Source organism: Petromyzon marinus, chromosome 22 (assembly GCF_048934315.1).
Source record: "Petromyzon marinus isolate PM22_M1 ecotype Great Lakes invasive population chromosome 22, UKy_Petmar_22M1.pri1.0, whole genome shotgun sequence".
In the NCBI taxonomy this organism is placed as follows: Eukaryota; Metazoa; Chordata; class Hyperoartia; order Petromyzontiformes; family Petromyzontidae; genus Petromyzon; species Petromyzon marinus.
In genome coordinates, this window is record NC_133688.1 from 8,814,434 (window position 1) to 8,830,182 (window position 15,749).

General features: G+C 48.6%; 1 protein-coding gene across 5 annotated transcripts in view; it reads left to right on the forward strand.

Moving 5' to 3' along the window:
* LOC116944795 (ras GTPase-activating protein nGAP-like) overlaps nt 1-15,749 on the forward strand; it is a 641,297-nt gene that overhangs the window by 388,525 nt on the left and 237,023 nt on the right. For all 5 annotated transcript variants that reach the window (XM_032958521.2, XM_032958519.2, XM_032958520.2 and 2 more), the window contains one exon: nt 9,055-9,149. In XM_032958521.2, the coding sequence (XP_032814412.2) occupies nt 9,055-9,149 (95 nt within the window). The remainder of the gene's footprint in view (nt 1-9,054; nt 9,150-15,749) is intronic.

The window sequence follows — 15,749 nt, forward strand, 5'->3', positions numbered from 1 at the left end:
TAGCTCAGCACAGGGGGGTGAGCGGGGTGGGGGGGGACCCTTCTTTGGGCGGCGCTGAACTCAACGAGTTGGTCGTCCCGTGGCCTCCTGTGTTTCCACGCGGGCCATCATTGCACGCAAACTTTCTCCGTTCGCTTGTGGGAGGAAGCCCACTCAGAACCGCAGAAGAAGGTACGGAGCTAAAATTAACTCTTCTCCCCGTGGAGTTTGCATATTCTCCCATTGGCGGAAGCGTGGATTTTTCTCCAGGTCGTTTGGTTTTTCCCTCCACATTTAGAATCAACATCACGCGTTTAGAGTACAGTAAAACCTTGGACTGCGAGTGTTTTGCAAGACGAGCAAAATTTTAAATAAATATTAATTTGATAAACGAGCGAGGTCTTGCAATACGAGTAGTACGTATACGCTTTGTCTGCCGAGCGTCACGTGATCACAACTGATATACGAGTGCTTTGATATACGAGTGCTTTGGATTACAAACACGTTTCCGGAACGAATTATGCTCGCAATCCAAGGTTTTACTGTATTTGCCTGCTATAAATTTCAGAAAAAGACCTATAGCTCAGTGAGCCTTACCTGGTCAAAATAAAAAAAAAATGGTTAAGCTTTTTTGTTTGTTTTAACATTGATTGACATTGGGTGGCAATGTGTCACTGTGGTAACACTTATGCTTCACACTAAGAACGTCCCAGGTTCGATTCCCAACTTGGTTGCCTTTTAGTGTGGAGTTTGTATGTTCTCCCACTGTTCTCTATGGGCTTCCTCCAGTTACTTCCTATAGTTAATGACACACACACATATAATGTAATTATATTGGCCAAAATTCCCTGGGCTGAAAAATGAACTGCAAATCACCTACATATTTTTTTTATAAACATCGCCAGATGTCAGCCACAGTGTCATGCGCGGTGTCACCGTGGGTGATGGAGCCGGTGAGAGGGTAAAGGCCCATAGGAGCCCTGCCATTGCCTGCTGCCGCCACTGCAAACCAAAATCACTGCGACGCCGATCCTCTTTTCAATCTGTAATAAAGTAAAATGTAACGTACATTTTCATAATGTGCTTATTTCGCTTTCTTGGCATACTTACAAAAAAAGAGTCTGAAGAACATTTTGCAATTACGTAGCACAGGCGAGGAGCAGGTTCAAAATGTTCACGGCCACTTTGCAGGGTTTAGATGGTATCGAATGTGGCGATCGGTGGTGCCGAGTGAGATTTGTCAGGATTGTACGCAGTTGAATACTCCTCCACGGGGTGAATCTCAACTCCTACACCGGGGGTGGAGGGGGGGGATTCTAGATTGAAAACAAATTTCTTTAGAACTGCTTTTTGTGTTTAGTATGTTGTCTTTCCCTCCCCCGCACCTCCGATCAGCACGGTTGGCGACGTACGGTTGCGAAAGAAGTTCAACATACGTACATACACAAATTTAATCTCCTACGCCGGCGGAAATCTCCAGCCCAGAGGGGGATGCACCTCGGCACATTCCAAAAGCGATTGGAACAACATCACTTTGTGAACCGAGCAGGAGCAGCCAGCTGCGTGTGTCCCTGTAGTCGGGGTTGGTATGGAGGGGAAATACAGGGAGAGGGAATGGGACTTGTACCTGCGCGGTGCAAATCTGTCTCCTGTGCCTTTTTAGGGACGTCACTGACTAATTGCCCAAAAACGTTTGGTGTCATTTCTCCTCCACGCGTGATAATAACCCAACAAGTAGTTCAATGTTGACGTGGCCATTTTATCGAGGGGCTACTGCGGCTGTGTGGTGTGGCCTGGGATTGTTTTGTTCTTTTTGCTGCCTTGCGTCAGCTTTATAAACCAGACTTATATCATTAATATCTGTATTTATTTATGTTTCGTGACTTGCTTGCCATTTTTCTATCTTGCACTCTTGTGCTTTTTGTATCGTTTGCTGCTGTGACTTTGCTGACCCCGTGCCCATATCTGAGACATCTGCGCAAAAAGAGCTTCATAGCTCATCGGATTCCTCCTCCAGTCGAAATAAAGACGCCGATTCTGACGAGTTTAAAAAGAGTCCATTGTTTGAGCCACGAGCCACTTCCAGCCAGCTCTTGTAACTAAGCCTAGTGGGCTGGGGCTGGACACGAGACGTCGTAAATGTCTATGGAAAGCGCGGGGAAGTTGGGAGAGGACGTGGGGGGGGGGAGCGTGGGTGCAGCCGCGTGCAGATGTAGGCTGCCCCTGTGTGCTCCCGGGGCAGCCTACATCTGCTTGTGCTGTGGGGGTAATGCAAGTTGGCTTCCCTTCACAGAGCCGTGTGACCCCGGCCTGCCCGCAAGAACGTGCAATGACTGCCTCTGACGTGGGGGAGGGTCTCGCATTGGTGCACTTTCACAAATTTCCATCCCTCTCTCTTCCTGTTTCAAATGAGCTCACATTTTTTTTTGTACAACTCCACCCTCTCTGTTTTAAGTGTAATTTCCCCGCGCCCGTGCTGCCGTCCAACGGTCCCTTCTTTAATCTCGACAGCGACAAAGCAATTTCCGCTAGGGGCCACAGAACGTGATGCAAGCGAGAGTTTTATGGCGCACTCGTAATTATCTTCATTGCTCTGCTTTCGCACCTCCGATTAGCACGGTTGGCTACGTACGGTGCAAAAGAAGTCCACATGTCATTTTGGTGACTCAGGGCACTCCTTGCAAATGCAATCTACCTTGTCCCTCAAGATCTCATATCTAATTCACAAAACAACTTAAATAAACTGGATGAACAAGTGACTGCGTGAATACTGTAGCAACAGGGCAGTTCCATTGAACAGTGCGTGCGATAGCAATCACCATACACCGAGATTTTTTGTTGCATGTGTTTTAAGGTATTGCATTACTCCGTGCCTCTGTGTTATGCATCCGCGCTTTGCTAAAGGGACACGGAATAATTCTGAGCCTCTGATTGGACGTTTCATTGAATTTTCTTACTGCTACTCGCACAGTGTCGCGCCCAAAACATTGCGAAGCGGAAATGTCGGGGCGATTTGACCACGAGCTCGCGGCACCGACTCCCGCATCTCTCGTCCGTTTTTTTTTATGCTCCTTAAAGTAGTGGGAGCGCGAGCTCGCACAATATTTGTTCACTCTCCTGGTGTCAAATGCGACTTTTTGCCTTTTTTTCTATGGATTCTCACTCGCTCGATAAGTAATGGAATTTCCTGGTGAACCCCAAGCAACGATGATGAGCGGTGTTCTCGCGCCCGTTAATCGTTATCGCGCGCGGGCAAGAAATGCGCCGTCCGTACCCCAGCACACAGCGCCCAATGCACTAACACCGCGAGTCACATGTCGGGACGCGGAGCTCCCTCAACGGCCAGGTGTGTTTACTGACACCTCTTTGCACACCTGGGAAACGAACCGCGTCAAGCAGCAAGGTCAGGGGCATGGGTCACCGTACGCTTGCAGAGGAGCACGTTGTGGCAGACTTACAGGCAAACTGTTTCACCCCGAAGTATGGATTTAAGTTTTTATTTTTTATTTAAAGGGCCCTGATATTTATTCCAAGGAATTGTCTGCCGCTATACGTATGGTGTGTAAAAAAACACGTTCGGCCCTTTGGTACAAGATGTTACCTCTCGTGCACGTGAGAGAATGGAGATTTCTACCTCATTATGTTCAAGCGGTGCAGGGAGAAAAGAGTTACGTTCTCGTGCACAGAGAAGTGGCGGTGTGCCCTGATGAAGCACTCGACAAACGGCCTTCACCTGGGTTTCGAGCGCTGGAAACCTGTACAACGTTTCCATTCGGCGCTCAACAATTTACAACAACGTGCATTGAAACGTCTTGACTGCATCGACTGCTGCTTCGTTCGAAGGCATTTGAAATTCATTCCATTTTGTCTTTTGTAAAAGGGGTTGTTTTTTTGCAAACCTGCTCTGGACGTGTTCTAGACATTTCCCCCCTTAATATGTTATCACGGGCCCTCTCTCTGCAATGCAGCAGTTCTCACCTTATGGCTCGCGTGAGCCCCCCCCCAAGGGGATGCAGAAGTCTTTCATGTGTGGGAGGGGGGGGGGGGCACAGGCTTCGGCATGGATACCGCGCTGGAGAAATTACTTGTAAAGGGCTCGGTAGTGTCCTGTCTCTACTATCCTCCACTTGATCATGATTGAGCCGCACGTGGAATTTATCATTGGCACCGGCGCTTCCATTATATCTAACATAATTTTCTGGGCGTTTTGCCAACTTTCCATTATTGGTTTGGTATTTTTTTCCTTCAAGTAGAGTGGACATCAAGGGAAGATTAACATCGAACGAGAAAAGTGGACGTGGGCAGGTTGAGTCGCTACCCGGGATGATGGCCGGCGGTCGAGACTAACCATGGCAAGGCAGTCAAAGGAGGGAAGGCGCCCGAGAGAATTCTCGCCGAAAGTTTGATGGACGTGTTCGAGCAAACCACGGGCTGGGGGGAGGCAGTGAGCGGTGGGCTTGATTGGGGGGCACCCGACGTCCCGAAATCGTTGGCAACCGCCACTGCGGTGCGGAACTGCGTAGGGCGTTAGCACGGCATGCGTGTGGCCGTGTGTATTTAGTTTGATGGCGAGGTCTCGCCGCGGACACCAGTGGGGAGGGACTGAGAGGACAAGCTTCGTCTCGGAACAGAGCCCAGAAACCATGCGAGTGTCGTTTACCTGCGAGTTTGACGAAAATGAGCAGGGAATCGACACAAATCAATTTAAACGCGTACAAAACATCCTGCGATCTTGAAACCTCGCAGCTGGATATGGTATAGTTCATGAAATGTCAATGGCCATTACCATGCAAATGGATGCGTTTAGAGTCTCGAGACGGCTCCGTTCGCAGTCGGTCAACATTGCTGACTCATGAAAGTAAACGGGGTAACATTTCGTACTGTGTGGCCCTCATTCACACCGGCTGGTATTTACATGGATGATATTAATAATTCAATATTCTCAACGAACCACCCGCTCTGTCATTTGACCCAGTTGAATTGGAGTAACGAGACAGCGACTGGAACAACGGTATGAGGCTGCTGGACCACGTCGCCCACGTTTGCCACGCAGGGGTAACCAAACTTGCCTCTTTTTATTTGTCTAAGCAAGCATTGCAAACAACTTTTTTCAGTGAGACTGTAATTTAAAATGTTGTTCCAGTGATAGGTGTGAGTTGTCATTGGTAGCTTGCGTTCTATGACCAGGACATGCCACTAAATCGACGTACGCACCGATAAATAGTCCATAAAGTAAGGATTCTCGGTTTTCTTTGTTCAGACAGTGAGGGAAGGTGACACTCGTTGTTTGCGTATAATTTCCAGGCAAAATGAAGTTTGAGCTAATGGGGCTGACAGACGTTCGTTGCTATTTATCTGAACAAATACCTCGCGTGGATTTTCGTATCCGGCGACGAACGAGGATTTTGTTTCTGAAGTTTTATCCGAGCATGAATATTTTTTAAGAAAGAAGTCCCCGATTGTTGTAATGACCTGAATGTGCTTTTACTTCCCGTAAACTCGGGAGGATTACACAGATCGCTGACATGTCACCGCACGCTCTTTAAAAAGGAGAGACTGTTGTGCGTACATTTCAGAGACAAAAATTGCACGTTTATTTACGGATGCCCCGCTGATTCCTAACAGCCATCTCACTTTATTCTCAACGAGCAATTGAGTACTGTGAAGGCGATGGCTTCGTGTGTCACGGAAGGGCGTTCTAGAACATTAAAGTCCGTTGAGACCGGTGGGAGACGTGTAGGGGCCTTGAAATATAAAAATAAGATTTCTCCCATATTTATTTAGAGGGGTATCTATACATGGATCGACCTGTATTTATATTTTTTTAAAGACGTTTAATTTTACATAAAATTTCAGGATGAGAATAAATTTTTGTTGTAGCCTGCACAGGTTTACATGGGCGACAGTGGCCAACAGTGGTGCTATGGAGAGAGCGCTGCTTCAGTGAGGAATTGCATGGCGGGGAGAGTCGAGGGCCTGCAGCATGAGTGCCATCAATTGCTGCCACCACTCAGATTTCACAATGAACAATGATTCTGGGTTGTCAGGATTGAAGGGGAGTGAAAGGCCACGAAAAAGCACAGACAGTAGAAGTTGGGAACTCCCGCGCTGCTCTTACCGATCGTGATGGAACACAGCCAAATCGGCGTAAGATGAACCAACAAAAATCCCACCGTTCATTTGGGATGCACGTGGGAAGTGGCTGCCTCTCAAAGAAGGCCAGGGGACACGGGCATCGCGCCTTCTAGCAGGCCACGACACACCCGAGGAGAGGCTTTGCGCCATGTTGCGCTTCCCTTTCGCGGCAAGGAGCGTCGTGCAATCCGGGAGAGACCGGCTGCCTTGCGCACCCTGTCCTGCCAGGCGCCACCCTCGCGGCAACGGTGCCGCGTACCGCAGAGACGCAGGGCGCCCCCCCCCCCCCCGGGCCCTTCCCTTTCCATCTCGCGTAGCTAGACGCAAAGTAGAACGTGAATTTAAATCTGACATCGGTGTTACGCTGACCACCGTCCCCCCACCGGCACACGAATTTTGCCCCAGTGTCAGTTACATAGCATTCGCTGTGATCGCTACTTGGCGTGTCATTGAAGGACAGCGGGAATTGATCCACAGGAGGACCTTATGGGCGCACACACAATTAAATGTAAGTGGGGGCACTTAATATCATCTGTACGCATGCGTGGTTGTCTACGCGCAGATGAAGGTCCGAATGCCTGCACAGACGCGTCGCTTCAGACCCCTCAACTAATTAGCTGCCATGGTTGCCCACGAGCGTCTGCCGAGACGCAGGGGTGGCAGAGGCCCAGGGGGTCGCACGTGGGTCAAGTGCAGTCTCGTACTCCTACAATGCGGTCGTAGTAGTAGTTGCGTTCCTGAAGAACTCCGCTTCATGGAAAAAACGCGTTGTAATTGAATAATAAATAATATAGGGTAAAGCCCAGTCCGCAATAACACGTGAGATGCGTACGCAGGCTGAACAAAGACTGAGGCACGTGGGTAGCATCTAGAAGCATCCAGCAGCATCCCACTGCCTCGTGTGACGCTACGGCGAGGCAGCCGTACAACCGCTTATTTCTCCCTCGCGCGACGTAGTTCCGTTCACTCAATCGAGTTATATCCAATTCGCATCCGCGTTGTAAAAAATGCATTCCTTGATACATTTATCGCATTATATCCAATTCGCGTTATGGAAACAATATGCAGCGTTATAGGAGAACAGACTATGTATGTATGTTGAACTTCTTTCGCACCGCGCGTAACCACACCGTGCTTATTAGAGCAGGGTTGAATAGCGAGCGTCGTGCAGCTCGGCCGTCAATGCCAACTCAGGGATCCTCCTTGTGAGGCCCGGCTGCCGTTCCCTCCGTCAGATGGCCTTGCCAGCGAGTCGTGCCAGTGTTGGATGGATGATTCTCATAGCATTAGGTTGCTTATTGGCATTTTTGCGTGTTTTTTTGCGTGTGTTAAGTTGGTTGTCCTTCCCTCCACACGTGATTAGCACGGTTGGGCTACGTATGTTCCTTGAGGAGGCTGTGCACTGCTGATGGGACGTAGTGAAAATTAAACCGGGGCGAAGGTTACCATTAAGACATTCGGATCTGAATGATTTGAGGTAATGATTCGCCCCCTGGGTGACTCCCATGAATGTCGTGATTAAGGATTGAGATAGGATTCAAGTATTTGGTCTCTCTTTTTTTATATTTGTGGCAAATGTAGCGGCCCTTGGTGGCTACCGGGGTCACAAAAAACCCATTACGTAGAGCGTGTGCAAATTGAAATGCATTGATTGTTCACCACGCGATTGTGATGCTTTTATGATGAGCTTAAAAAAATCAATATTAATTAATTGATGCGTCTTTACACCCCCACCTCCCTCCCTGCTGGAAAAAAAACCGATAGAGCACCCACAATCCACCAAGCCAGCGAATGTTTATCCTGTGAGATAATACAGCGGATTCTTTTTAACTTTCGGCAACAGGCGAGGCATTTTTCACATTGAATCGAGCGCGCATTAGGAGGGTAATGTCGGCAAGTGAGGCTGGGGGCAGAGTGTTTCTCAATCTCGGCTGGTTACGCAGGCTAGGCTGCATGCTAACACCGGCCGCCGAGGTGCAATCCTCTTAAAGATAATAGCAACAACAAACTCTGAAGGCATCTTGACACCTACCCTGAATTAATGTTTGTGGCTGAGCTGACACTGCAGCAGTTGGGCCCATTGCGTCAGCAGAATTAGCTTTTCTCATTATTTTGTAGGGTGGGAGAAGTATAACGCATGTAGAGCCGAGACAATAGAAAGTTTGCGTCCATGTGGTTATTATATAAATTGCCCCAAGGTGTTACAGCAACCAACATGAAAAATAAACTGCCTCGGTATCCTAGGTATGTTTTCACAGTGGATGTTATGCAGGTGCATTTCTTTTGAGAGCGTGAGCGTAACCCAGGACCTACAGCTGTGGGGTTGTAGGTCTATGTTAATGTTCAATTCCTGATACCTGGAAATTCCTGTTGAGTTATTTTTTTATCCTGTAAATACCAACAGACAGCCTACAATGTCGCCTTTACATATCCATCTCTTCACAACAAATATTTTTTTACACAACCAAATATGCCGCACGGTCTTGTCATTCAGCAGCATTGCTTCAAGACAAGTAAAACTAGACTGGTTTCGATATTTAGTTTCTTGTCAGCAGAAGGCTGTACTGTAAATGGCTGTACTGTAAATGTGTGCGAATACATTTACAGTATTTTTTAATCTGTTTACAGAATTTCCATAATTATGCCGTAGTTTGATAATTACCACATTGCATTGTGCGTCGCGAGGTCGGATTGTTTGTGACACCACCCTGTCGTAGTCGTCGCCGCCCCCATCATGCAAATAATGTCACGGGATATTTGTGGTGGTAATTTGGTAATTTTTCACGGAGATCACTTGGACGGCTGTGCAAATCAAACCACCGCCTCTATGTGGACCGGCTTATTGATTTATTTGGACGGTATGCTCATGTCCGGTTGAGCACCGCGGTTACCGGTTCGGCGCGTCCAGTAACCGGATGCTTGCATCCCGTGTGCCGACAGATTCTCCCGAGCCGCGCACGGGCCGACGACTCGTGGTGCCAGGCGGCGCCATGACGGAGAACGGGAACCCTGACGACACGCCCACCTCCTCCAAGGTGAGCTCCCTCCCCGTCTACCGGTTGCTGGAGAATTGCTTCGCCTGCGAACTGTCACGTTGAAGCGTCTCTCCTTCGCAAGTTGTGCCTCCCTACTTTTGGCTATTGGGTCGTTTCCGTCACTCCTCGCGGTGTCTCCGCCACTTCTCTCCGTCCGCCGCTGTGCCCATCAGCTTATACGGCTTCCATCTTCTCCATTGTTTTGCTGTTTGGTGTCCAGTGTTTGGAGATTGACGTCCAGTCAGATCGCGGTGTTGTTGTTCTTCCCCGGGCTCCTCCCGGGGTTCCCTCCGTCAGTGTCCTCCGCATCCAGGCACCATTCACCCCCCGGTCATGTGTCCAGCATCTTGCAGCCTCCTGCGCGTGGCATCGCTCAGCAGCCTCGAATCTTTGTCTCTTGCCGCGTCTTCAAAGGCATCCTTGTTAGTTACTACATTGCTCTTTGTATATATATAAAAAAAAGCTTTGATATAGAAGACAGTGGTTCTCCTGTATTCTTCTTATTCTTTTTCTATAATAGACTCTTAATGAAAAAATGCAGGAGAGCATTGAGCTACCCGACCATGTGTTTGTTGGCTTAAATATCAAATGGGTAAGAACACGTGGTCACAATGTATCCTCTTCTTTGCATTCCATGGCAAGGAGGAACTAGGTAAATTATGGCATCTGGGTGCATACGGAGAGACGGCAAAATCACGTGATTTGAATGGGTGGGGGTAGCCCAGCACCATTACTATGGGAATAGTGGGGGTATATTAATGGTAATGGGCCTGCCCTGAAACAATCAGCGTCTCGTTTCACTTCGCACTGAACGTAGGCTTGTCAGTGCGGAGGTAATCTGTGCATCGGCACTTCAGACCCTGCAGTAATCTTTAAAATTGCCAAACAGTTTAAGGACCGTCGTCATTGTGTCAAGAAGTGCTTCTTGACAAGAAACACACGAACAGCTTCATTATCTTTGGTTACATATATGATGACATAATGAGAGCTTCCACGTTACAAGAGACAATGGGTACGCAACATGTGGACACAGACTATGAAGTAACTGGTCCATACGGTTTAATTGCTTTATTTTTGTTTACTCGTTTCAAATGTCAGGTGAAAATGAGGTAGGTGGCGGCGTGGGAGGACACTGCAAAGGGAAACGTCGCTACAAAGATGAGAATTGATGGTTGCTTGAACGGGCCCGTTTTGTCGCGTGTGTTGGTGAAGTTGAACGCGGTTATTGATCATTATTGTGCGCCGAGCCGGGTGACAACCGCCTCATTGGCAGCACGGAGAGAGGGCCCTGAGCCCACCGGTGAGCCTGGCCATGGGGAGAGAGAGGGCCCTGAGCCCACCGGTGAGCCTGGCCATGGGGAGAGAGAAGGCCCTGAGCCCACCGGTGAGCCTGGCCATGGGGGGGGAGAGGGCCCTGAGCCAACCGGTGAGCCTGGCCATGGGGAGAGAGAGGGCCCTGAGCCCACTGGTGAGCCTGGCCATGGGGGGGGAGAGGGCCCTGAGCCAACCGGTGAGCCTGGGCATGGGGAGAGAGAGGGCCCTGAGCCAACCGGTGAGCCTGGCCATGGGGAGAGAGAGGGCCCTGAGCCCACCGGTGAGCCTGGCCATGGGGAGAGAGAGGGCCCTGAGCCAACCGGTGAGCCTGGCCATGGGGAGAGAGAGGGCCCTGAGCCAACCGGTGAGCCTGGCCATGGGGAGAGAGAGGGCCCTGAGCCCACCGGTGAGCCTGGCCATAGGGAGAGAGAGGGCCCTGAGCCAACCGGTGAGCCTGGCCATGGGGAGAGAGAGGGCCCTGAGCCAACCGGTGAGCCTGGCCATGGGGAGAGAGAGGGCCCTGAGCCCACCGGTGAGCCTGGCCATGGGGGGAGAGTGCCCTGAGCCCACTGGCGAGCCTGGCCACAGGGGGGGAGAGAGGGCCCTGAGACCACCGGCGAGCCTGGCCACAGGGGGGGAGAGAGGGCCCTGAGCCCACCGGTAAGCCTGGCCATGGGGAGAGAGGGCCCTGAGCCAACCGGTGAGCCTGGCCACAGGGGGGGGGGGGGGGGAGAAGGCCCTGAGCCCACCCGTGAGCCTGGCCACGGGGGGGGGGGGGGGGAGAAGGCCCTGAGCCCACCGGTGAGCCTGGTCATGGGGGGGAGAGGGCCCTGAGCCCACCGGTGAGCCTGGCCATGTGGGGGGAGAGGGCCCTGAGCCAACCGGTGAGCCTGGCCATGGGGAGAGAGGGTCCTGAGCCCAAGGGTGAGCCCGGCCACGGGGGTCACTCAGCGGAAGTCACATACGACTTGCTTTCTCATGTGATCCAGAGACAAGATGCCATCCGGAAATTTGTGAATGTTAGTGGTGTTCCTACGGTTAAGGGGTTTTAAATATGATAGTATGACTTGAATAGTCCAGTTTCTAGCAAAGCCAATCCATGATTTTATGGAATTAATCAATATTAAATGACTTGATTCAGTCTGGCATAGTTTGGATCGTATTGTAGACTAATAACACTTTGCTGTAATAATAAACGAGTGATGACAATAATACGCTCGTTGGTAGACAAGAATAATATAATAGATCAATAGTAGAAATTCACCAATTAACGAAGATAATTGAAAATTAGAAATCCATTGAAGGGCGAATATTTACCTTGAATGTGCTGCACGGTGCAGGCTGGCCACCTCGCCTACATCGATTTACGAACCGGAATGGATTCGCGAGAAAGAGCGCGCGTGGGATCGGGCGTCCACGAATCGGTCGCGGCGTTCACGAGCCATGCTAATTACAGAGTCAAACTGCCGCTACGTTGAGGGGAAAGAAAATGAAGGGGACAGGAGTAGTTATAGAAAGAGAAATGAGACCGTGAAAAGGAGTAAGTACGAATAACTGAATCAACGTGCCATCCAAAATCTTTAATTATAATTAATCACATTGGTTGTATTGCTGCGTGTTCACAGCAATTTTATAAAGTATAAAGAATCGGTTGCAAGCTGAGATGAGGTAAAATACTGTTTGCTATTCTATAAGCACTGTTTGGTTATATTTACTACTATTTCGTTTCTACTTACAAGGCAATCTCCTGATCTGATGCTGTGTGCGCCTATCGGAGGTTTCTGTGAGTGCCATGGGCAGCGGAGAACGTAGTATTTCCCCCATGACAAGAAATTAGACTTTGTGTGGTGGTGATGGGCGTGGCGAAAACCGTAACAATTCAGGTTCGTTCATTTTTCGTAATCCAAGTCCTCATGTAGCAGACGTAAAAATGTAAAGGCTAAAAATCCAATTTAGGTTTTTATATGAAAATCAACTGCGTTAACTTCTGATGTAGTTGTACAAAGTTTAATAGCAACGTGTTTCTCTAAATAACTTCGTGATAAAGATTACAATATGAACCCTCAGCATGATTTATAGGAAAATGTTTTAGGACTATATTCATTTTGAAATTCAAAACTTCGGCATTTTTTTAAATATATGATTATACGCCGTAATTTTCTGGACAAATTTACGTTATGAAGTTTTCTGAGTGCATACCCTCTCTCTGGGCCAGTATGTGATATGTTCGTGTGAATAATGGGTTGGTAATGATTTTGTATTGTCTGGGTGGTGTACGCGTGGTTTCCACTGCGTTATCAGTGATGTCTCTCCGCATCAGATGGGCTACATCATCATCACTGTCACCTTTTGATGGGACGGGCAGGGCTGTGTTTAGGCTGTCTCACCTGTCATTCCTACAGCGTCAGTCCGAGTGGCAGTGGTTATCCCATTTCCAATAAAGCCTCCACCATCCTTGTCGTGTGGTGACAGGAATACAAGCAAACCTCGCCCTATTTGCGCCAATGGCAATAACCTCTTTATAAATACCAGCAAGATGACTCTACAATAAATTTGTTTTTATTTGTGTAACATTGCAGAACGCATTTGCCTGCATGCAGATATGTGGACATCGCAAGGTTGGAACAGCTAAACACTCAACAATATGTGCATTTTAGCTTTTAAATTACTAAAAGATAACAATACATATAATTAGTTGAATACAGATGTTTATATGTACCTGACTAAAATACAGTAATAGGGTGAGAGTATAGAGGAAATGAGCATTATTCCACAGCTACACGCCTCCCATCGGTCTCTATACACTGGTTACATCTTTGAATCCTCTCCTGTCACATAGCAAGCCATCGCTATCACAATATCCAATCGCCCGTTGAGGAGACAGTGCATGAGGGTCATTAGAGAACTCGTGGAGATATGTATTAATGGATCACTCTTGTATACAATGGACACATTTAAATTAAAATTTCTACATATGTAACGTGTCTGCACAAACTCAAATAACATTGTCAGAATTGTGAAGGGTGTGATTGTGTGATAGTTACCTGCATATTGTGGATGCCCTTGTAATCCTTGCAATATCACCTGCCACGTCTTGTAACATGTAGAGTAGTCTGTATACATCCAAAATGGTCCTATTCAGGTTACGTCGTGAGGACCTCAGATTCCAAGAAAAAAAACTGGCCTGCATGTAGAATCATCCTCTATACTAGGCCACAGAGGTTCTGGCATGTAAACCCGCATCCCCCCGGCCTTGCCAAAACCACCAATCTGGCACAATCAGTGTGCCAGATGTAGCCCCGCACGTGATCCGAGTGTGAGTTGACTCGCTGCTGGTTGCCTCCAATGATGTCAGGATCGGCCTGTATGGGGCAGGCCCCGTGAGTCATGCCACCGGGGCAACTGGTGGCGGTTGTTCTACCGCGTCCAATGTGAGGCGGAGGAAAGGGTACGATTTTGAGCAGAGTGTCAAGCATCTTGGACACAGAAAGTGGCAGTGGTTGTGCCACTTAAGCTTTTGCTGCCGCCTCTTTGTGCTGCTTTTAGATTTCATAATGTGACGCCGTTATTCTTTTGCTTTTTTCTATTTTCTTCACTCCTGTTACTCCTTTTCTATTGCTTCTGTGACTTGGGACCTGGTCTCCTGAGTTCTCACTCGGTTCAGCAGGTACACTTGAACTTGGTCGTAGAACTGTCCGCGTTTGGTTTCTGGCTTTTCCCCCATCCTGCCAACCGCACTCCTGCAGCCGTTAGCCATGGTTAGTCCTCAACATGCCTTTGTGTGCTGCTCGATAAATGTCGCATTGTGAATGATGAGTTTGTTTGTGTGTGCATAGATATACAGGGTGCTTCAAAAACAATGTTAACACATATATGGGACTATCGTTTTTAATGTAAAAAGAAACGGATACTAATACACTGTAACATGATACATGTATGTTAAAATAAACTAAGTCAAAGAGTCTCCACTGGAATCTTCTCCAGGTGGTCTTCAGAGCCCAGAGGCACATTTCTCGTGGTATTATTGCAAATTCTCAGAAGTGTTACAATTTCTTTGAAGGCACCCTGTATAGAGAACCAAAATTAATTGTAAATACACTTACTAACGTTAGTGAGCTAGTGGATGGATCTTTCTCGGGCAACTCTCCTGAATAGATTGGGTGGTCTTCCTCTTCTTCGTGTGGATGATGTCGATGTGGAGCATCAACTATAATTTTTAGCGAGGTGGTTGGGCCAGATGATTTGGTCAGGAGTAGCGGAGTGGCACATCGCTGTGATGATGCCTCATTAGAAGTTTCATGGTTCTCTTCTGGGTGACCACAGTTGCCCACTGGGGAGTGTTTTTTTTATTTCCCACCTGTGAATCAAGTACTGTATCCACATCTGCTGCCATGGTTTTGTGCGGTGATTGCGGTTTAGGGCTGATTGGGTGGGGAATGGGGTGAAGGCCCCTACTTAATCACCCAATTGTGAGTGACAATAACGTGGATTGTGGAGAGACCCCTCGTGGTGCGGTGTGGGGTACAGACGTGATCACTAGCCAACGGGGGGCAGGCAGGGACGAGGGGATCTCCACGCTCTTTGTGGACACGACGCTGTCGTGCGTGCGTATCGTACGTCACGTACGATAAGTCCCATCGCGACGTCCTCACCGGACGACATTGCAACTTTGCGCTTCTCCAGTTTCATCATCCGGCCCGGTGCTACCGTAGCCAAACGCGCTTTGACTCATGTGCGGAAGGTCGCGGGTTCAAATCCTTCAACGGCACCATTCAGCCCATCAAATGCTCGGGGAATATAAAATGAGTACGGTATTCCCTCGTTATTCACGAACTTGCTATCCGGATTCTGGCTATCCGTGAATCGCATCTGGAAACTCTTCACGACTGCAACACGAGAGAGAGAAAGAAAGCGATGAGAGGGAAAGTAATGAGAGAAAGAGATGAGAGAGATACATCATTTTCATCTATTTTGTAGTTTCTTTAAGTACTTAAGGCAATTCATTACAAAGTTATGTTTTCGTTGGCCAATATCATTATCCTCTAAATTATCTAATCATGGGCATCTCCGGAACGTATCCCTCGCGAACGGCCAGGGAATACTGTGCCACAGTGGGGAGACTGGCCCCTGCCATAGGAATGTAGATTTCACTCATCTGCTCCGGGGATGAGCCCCCCCCCCCCGCCTGCACTTGTGAACATGAAGCCACCTGAACATCGCCGTTTCCAGCACGTCTTGTAAAACGTGTGCAATCGTTCGGTTTATTTGGGGTCGTAAAAATGATTT